This window comes from Limulus polyphemus, unplaced genomic scaffold (assembly GCF_000517525.1).
Source record: "Limulus polyphemus unplaced genomic scaffold, Limulus_polyphemus-2.1.2 Scaffold3162, whole genome shotgun sequence".
Taxonomy (NCBI): Eukaryota; Metazoa; Arthropoda; class Merostomata; order Xiphosura; family Limulidae; genus Limulus; species Limulus polyphemus.
Window position 1 is genome coordinate 57,380 of NW_013668772.1, and position 8,121 is coordinate 65,500.

General features: G+C 29.2%; 1 protein-coding gene across 5 annotated transcripts in view; it reads left to right on the forward strand.

Annotated features, from left to right (window-relative positions):
• Positions 1-8,121, forward strand: part of LOC106468783 (F-box/WD repeat-containing protein 1A-like) — a 61,540-nt gene that overhangs the window by 41,013 nt on the left and 12,406 nt on the right. For all 5 annotated transcript variants that reach the window (XM_013929224.2, XM_022397148.1, XM_022397146.1 and 2 more), the window contains 4 exons: positions 2,396-2,566; positions 2,798-2,883; positions 5,717-5,822; positions 7,421-7,683. In XM_013929224.2, the coding sequence (XP_013784678.1) occupies positions 2,396-2,566; positions 2,798-2,883; positions 5,717-5,822; positions 7,421-7,683 (626 nt within the window). The remainder of the gene's footprint in view (positions 1-2,395; positions 2,567-2,797; positions 2,884-5,716; positions 5,823-7,420; positions 7,684-8,121) is intronic.

Genomic DNA, 8,121 nt, shown 5'->3' on the forward strand with positions numbered 1-8,121 from the left:
GTTACTTTTTACAGACCGAAGGTCAGTTTTATGTTTTTGGATATGGTAACACGAGTGCACATGTGCCGCGTCATTGTAACTTCTGTATTATTAGCTAGGCATGGCTGAAAGGAGAATATAATAAAAATAATAAATATATATAAATGTATAATGTTATAAGATTTAAGCTATTTAGTCTATATAGTTATAATTTGTGTTCATTCTAGAATGAAAGAGGCATAATTTATATATATATTTCCTAATTTTTTATGGTGGTTATGAGATCGATCAAATCTACCAAACCCATACAGAGATTCATTACTGAAAATAACAGATAATATATAAAGTTTTTTCTTAAGAAATGATAGATAACTATCCGGACATTATAAAGATTTCGCATGTGAAATTTCAAAATTTTCTGATGCATAAAAGTATCTTTATTCTTAAAATGAAAATTACTTTGCATGTTAGATAGGCAACGTGCAAAAAGAAAAAATAGGCATGAGAAAAACATTGCTTTACAAACCTTAAGACTTAATAAAAAAAATTATATTTTGCATATGAAAGCATTGTAACGTTTACTGATAATGTGCCAAATTTCGTTAAGATTCACTTACTAATTTAAAAATTATAGTATGAAAACTATAACAAGGACAAAATGGTTAAGAAGTCTGTCCTAGGGACCAAGCCCGTGCCGAAAGAGTTAAATACTATGAAAATAGCTTGTAGTTATTTGAAACTGAATCCTCTATGTTCTTTACTGTTATATAACAATTTTTTTTCATATTATGAATAAAATATAAGTGTTTGGTTAGCTATAACAGGAAAAGAAAGCAACTACACCTAGATTTCAATTAATATTATGAATAGTACATGACATATATAAATGTACTAGTTTAAATTCATTTACTACTTTTAGAAGGTCACCCTCTTTTTAGCATATATGGGGATACTGTACTCCCTGTCACTAATTTTTGATGGTACAGTAGTCTAGCTGCAGACAAATTAATCAGTCATGTGATGGTACATGTAGTAGATAAAATTTTAACTAATGTTATTTGTTGAGATGAACTACAGTGTTGATCACTCAGTATACAACATTAAACAGTTTATAATTAAAATGATGAATTACTAGTTAACTTGTTTTAGTTTAAAAGTATATTTCCTCATATCACTATATAGCAATTTGATAAGCCATTTGAATTCACTATACCAGGTAGACAGAAACTTCTTGGCATTACTGTGTTTACTAGATGAACTTGAAGAAGTGACATTATTATCACAATTAAAAACTGACTTGGACTTTGCCACAGCTACATTTTTCAAATGCTCCATAGGCTCAAAAATATGCTGTGACTTATCATTAGTTTTTATAAAATAACTTTCAGTGGGGTAAATACCCTTTCACCAGTTATTTATATGTGGTTGTGATTGTTTGTTGGTTTTATCATTGTGAGTAACAAAAACAACCTCAGAAACTATCGAGATCACCCTGACTGACTGATTCACCTAGCTCAGTGAATCAATCAACTGGTGTACCAACTTACTGAGATGACATTACCTTCGAAATAACCTTATATTGACAAACAAGTATTGAATAGTCACCTAGACACCTGATAAGTATAAATAGAATGGTTTATTTAAAATTAGAACACTACAGAAAGCAATTATACAAACAACTTTGGCTATCATAACATACATGCATAATATTCCTTGTGTATAATAGCCATCTATTTTTTGTGTGTGTGCAATATATGCACAATTATGTTGTATTTGTTTTTTCACCTGATTTATTTATACATGATTCAGAGTCAAATATGCATAATGGTGAACACTGGCTCATATTCATAATGTCATAATATACAACTAATAAATAAACCTGAAGCACAACAACTTTTACAAATAAAATATATTATATTTAGAGTCTATAGAAATATACTGGCAATTATTCTATAGTGTATTAACAAATTAAAAGTTCAGCATGAGAATATTTTCATTTCTTTAATTAAAGTAATAAATAATTTCACAAAATTTGGAAATGCTGCAGCATGTTTCATATTCAGAGTAAAAATAATTGTGAAGTATTATGGGAAAGTACTATGTATTTTTGTTTTCTCTCCCCTAAGGTAATTGTTTTTGTATATTTGTAGTGTTTTTTTATGAAGTCCTAGGATGAAATTTCATTAATAAAACAAATATAATTTACTTATGTATTCTGCTTTCATACTCAAAGTATTTTGACTATTATATAATTGGTCATCTCTGTGAAAATGCAGGTGACTAGAAAGTCAAATTTAAAAACAATTAAAGAGATATTTCATTCATAAAATCCTGTTTATATCTGTAGCTTGTATCTTGGAGTTACTTAGATATGGCATGTAGTTTGATTTAATGAGTAAATTTTTCTCTTTCACAGAGTATTGAAAACAATTGGCGATGTGGTCGACATAACCTACAAAGGATCAACTGTCGTAGTGAAAACAGCAAGGGGGTATATTGCTTACAGTATGATGATCAAAAAATTGTTAGTGGACTAAGAGATAACACAATAAAGATATGGGACCGTACTTCCCTTCATTGTCTGAAAGTGAGTGTTTAAGTTTTTAATTCAGTTTTCTTGTTTACTGTCTTAAAAACTATTTAGATAGTGTGAACTGTTTGCAGAGAAAATTTGAAGGATAAACAAAAGTTATTTTTGTTTGAAAAATATACAACCTTTCTTTCTGTTAGTTTTCAATAGTTTTCAAGTCAGAGCAACTGAATAAAAGGATTATTTTTTCTTTTGTGTGTAATGATGATTACTGTATCATTACTGTAGGTTCTGACAGGACACACAGGATCTGTTCTCTGTCTTCAATATGATGACAAGGTTATAATTAGTGGGTCCAGTGATGCCACAGTTAGGCAAGTATTATTTTGTATCATTTTTCTAATTAACTAACCACTGATTATGCTGTATTCAACATGAATTGCATAAATGATATTTTCATTTCCAGAAGTATTACCCATATTTGTTTTTGTTTTTACACCTGTACGAGGTTAACCCATTTTTACATAAATACATATGCACTGTCATAAAAAAAAAAATAGTTGAATATGTGTCATTACTTTTACATTTCTAAACTTGTAACCAGCTTATTTTTGTACGTTAATAACTTATTCTGTAGTGATTTTGCCAGTGTAACTAATTTAGTTGTTGTTTCTAGTCTTTTGTTACATCAATAAATCTTTAAAAAAAAAGACTTGTGGATAAAAAATAAAATATAAGTTTATTATAAACTCGGTAGATTCTATATGTAGGGATGGCCAAGGTACTCAATAGGCTTAATATAAATATGCATGCTAAAAAATCAACAATGGTAGGAAGTTTTACTTTAAAAAAAGATTTGCTAGTCACTTGTTTCTCTGTTTGTTTCTCTACCCAACAAGCCCAAAAACAAGACAAGAAATCATTGCTACAATACCAAACCAGAAAGTGACCAACCCACCAAATTGTTCACCTTCCTTCTTGTTTCAGTCGAGTTAACTCTAGAACTACTTTATCACTAACATCAGTTTAAACCTAAATCCAATATATGTGTTTCAGGGCATGTAGTTTTAGAAAAATAAAATATTTAATTTAGATTTTTTATACTATTTCTAATCAAAATTTCATTATTTAATGTACTTATTTGCACTCAGACTCTGAATGGTTCACCTGTAAGGTGATTTTTATATGAAGTGTAAAGTTACTATTTTGGATGTTAGTTTCCACATTTCATTTGCATAATCTCTATAACCTCATAAATGAATATCTAAAGTTTTTAAGTAAATGTTTATATTTTATTTTCTATTTTATCTACTATATTACTAACTATACCTATTATTATGAGTGTACAGTGCAATGAAATGTTTAAAATTAAGAAATCGAAATATGTACATACCTTTTAGCTCATTGTAGAAATCTTTTGAAACTTTTTTTTAATATGCTTAACTTCACATCTTAATCCTTTCACTTATAGTTTATTTTTAATTTTCCTTTCCAATTCTTTTTTTTTATGTTGATATGTCAGCTGACATTCGTGGGGCTTTATTGTTATTATACAGTGACCCTCCCTGTGCTTTGCAAGTGCGAATGATGCCATCTTGTTTATACACTTTCACAATCCCGGTATTTAGATAAACTTTAAAAAAATCATTAAACCTTTCAAGTATGATTTTTAAAACACAAGTAATAGATAATTAACTAAAATATAAAAGTAAGACTTAAATACAATTTAACTGTCTCTCTAACTATAGCATACTTAGGTAAGAAACCACTGTAAGTGCTATAGTCGATCAAGCAGAGAACAATACTAACAGCAGTTACATGTATACCATGAGGAAACTGTGTGCCAATTTCAAATTAACCATTGGTGGAGTACAATGTAAACTGAGCTCTTTCTAACGACTTTATACACTTGTGTCAGCTAAGTACATATATGTTGTAGACCTCAAGGCAAAGTATAGAAGATGGGCATGGCACCCATCAAAGGTTGGAAAATTTATTTCTCTTTCCCAATGAATACAGTTGTAGGACTTTGAATGTCACATAAGAATAGTTGAAACATACATACCTTAGAGTCTGGACACACATGTACATTGGTGTCTTAAGTGACTAAGAGTGGAACACTACTAAAGTCAAGATTTTTCATAGCGCGTGGATCATATGACATGAAAACTGCAGTTTTAATTATTTTTTTAAAATGTTTCCTTTGAAACAAAGGAATTATAAGTTAGATATCAAAAATTCAAATTATAACATACATTATAATGTTAATTTCATTGACATACATTGATAATAAAGTGATTTAATTAAATTTTGAATGTAATGCAACACCATATACAGAAAGGAAATGGCACAGGGGCTATAGAGTTAAAAGGCTTCAGTACAGAATGAAACAGTAATTACCAGACAATAATAGAAGAATATTAGATGACTGTAACATGTAGAATACTCAGTGCTTTGTACCTATACAGTTGGTGCCTTTAGGGAGCCAACCCCTGTATTTTATATCAAGTGAAGGATTAAAAAATAAATCAATACACATAATATTAAATATTATTACACACATTTATAGAATACACTAACTTCAGTAAGAGGAAAAAAATCACAAAACAAGTAATAAAAAACATTTTGTAAATGTAAAATGATATAGGAATGACATTAAAATTTAACGTTACAATGTACAAGACATACTTGACTTTAATATTACTGCAGTTGGAAGTTATATATTCATGACTGTTGGTTTGCAGTTTGTTTATCAAATATCATGGTCATGTCAGGGTAGGCATCAATATAGTGTATCTAAGATCCTAGGCCTTACAATGAAAACCAAGTTGAGTCATAATATGTCTTGATTATTACGGACTCTCTCTACAAGGTTGGTCAAATTGACAGGCCTCATAATTATTTTGTACTTGTGAATTTTACAGTGTAACATTAAATTTTATTATTGAAAGTCATGTAGTGATGATCTATGTATAGCTGTATCATCCCTATATTCTTGTTTTCATTCTTTTTGGCACTGCTATCCCCATATCATATTACATTTACAAAATGTTTATTACTTTTTATTATTATAGTTAGAAGATAAGGTAAAATTAAAATACATGACACATAGTTACCTATAAGCAAAAATAAACATTAGATATTCTTGAAATTCATTATGAAGAATATTTATTGCTGATAATAATTACTTTAAAAAATTTTTTTCAGGGTATGGGATGTGAATACTGTGGAAATGGTGAATACATTAATTCACCATTGTGAAGCTGTTCTACATTTAAGGTTTAATAATGGTATGATGGTGACCTGTTCAAAGGTTAGTGGTTGCTTTAAATGTAAGCTGTGTTAAAAAATAACATATAACTATTCATATGAAAATTGGCTTCATCTCTATATTTTTTATCCACCACATATTTAACCTGTTATGTCATGTGTACACCTGTAAGTTGTTTTATTACTCTAACTTTTTGTTGTCAACCCTTTTATCATATCATTTGGTCTAAAAATAATTTGATAGGATAGATTCTGATCTGTGACTTTGGTTATAGTTTCTTTTGATGTTCTTTCATTCCTGACTGTTTTGTGTTAATTTGTATCTAATCAAAAACACCTTAGGTGTGAGAAAAAATTTGCAACCAAAAAAAGATTGATTGTGCAACGTAAAAGAATGAAATCAAAATTGGCAGCCAAACTGGTAGCTACACTTATAGCTTTAATATAAATTTTACAGCAAATATCCAGGCCACGTTTTTTTGTCCAACTTGGTGCATGACGGTGGGTATAACAAAATATGTGGCCTAGCTAACTAATGAATATTTGCCGTAAAATTCTTAATAATGCTATATGTGTAGTTACCAGATACCAGTTAGGATAATTTTATAACATTTAGTAAATCTGTGCTGAAAGTTGGCAATCAGTTAGCAATAGTAAACTATTTGGATAACAGAAATTATTATTTAATTGATAGTTATTATTAAGTTTATTGTGTTAAAAAAGCATACACAAACAACTTATTTACTGAAAGCTATGTTAAATATAAATTTATCTTGACCAATAATATTTTTGGACAAAACCGTTATACAATGCCTGACAAAAGTAACAATGGCATCATTTTGAAGGGTGAGGCCTTAGGTCACCAATAAAAGTTTGTCAGTTTTTGCCATGTTTTGTATGATTTGTAGCTAAAAATGGTGTCTGCTATAATTCAGAATTAAGAATCAAAATTACTGAAACTGATGTATAAAATGGGCTTTTCTGAGATGAATAATATAATGAATAAATTAAGTTCTAAGATGAAAGGTAGTATTTTTAATGTTTTTCAAAACATTGAATTACAAAAAATTTTGAAAATTTCCCAACCTAAAGAGTTGTAGAGAATACTATATACTGCTAAATTTCTAGTATGTTTTGTGGAATTAGGTTTAGTATTACTACCATGAGAAAGGGAAGTATTTGAATATTGATGACAAACCTCTGATCTTGAAAGGGTTAATTAAGTACTATATTAGTTATTAAAGTTGAACTTTTTTAGCTGGATACATATAGGGGTACTGCTTGATTGATGTTGAATAATCTTTGTTTTGTTTTGTTTCATCATATATAACTATATTTATTAATCTAGTATTTGTACATTAAAAGAATCAATTTGTAAACCACACCTTATAAAGTGTGAAAAAGGCCTTTGTGAAGTTTATTTTTGTCAAAGAAGTTTTACCAGAAGAAAAATTATTTTGTTATATAAAAGTATTTTGATTAATTTTTTGTATTTGAATTACATTTTGTAAGTCTTTGTAAATGCATAAAAAAATCTTAGCAACCTTTGAGTATCATTATAATCCTGGTCTGAGTGTCATTGTCTTAATAGGAGGTAACAGGATGAAATTTATTGATTCACTATTAAACCTTTTGTTCCAGGATCGTTCCATTGCTGTTTGGGATATGGTCTCTCCAACAGAAATCAATCTTAGGAGGGTCTTAGTGGGTCATAGAGCAGCAGTAAATGTTGTAGATTTTGATGAAAAATACATTGTTTCTGCCTCTGGAGACCGTACAATTAAAGTTTGGAACACATCTTCATGTGAATTTGTTCGAACTTTGAATGGTCACAAACGTGGCATTGCTTGTCTTCAATACAGGGATCGTTTAGTTGTCAGTGGCAGTTCAGATAATACCATTAGGTAAAAGTTTTTATGTATATATATAAATAAGTAAAAGTTATAAGCTCACCTTATGTCTTAGACCTGTAGCTTCAAATGATTTGAATTTATGGGAACTTGAGAATTATACAAATGTAGAAATGTGCATTTACCAATTTATTAGCTTTTTAATTTCTGTTCTTAAATCTAGGATATATTTGTTTGTTATGGTGTTGCCATTTACTCACAATTTTAAAGTCATTTGTTCATGATCAGGACAGCAGTAAGTTTGTGTACTTAGAAAGCAAAAGTGTGGGATTCAATTTCTCGTGGTGGACAGTGTGTAGATGACTTATTGTTTAGCTTTGCCTAAAAACAACTTTCAGTGAATTAACCCTATCACCCCGGGTATCCTTTGCTGCACATGAAACAAGGTTTTAGTGTCTTACATTCTAAAATTTTATTAAACTATTTTTATTT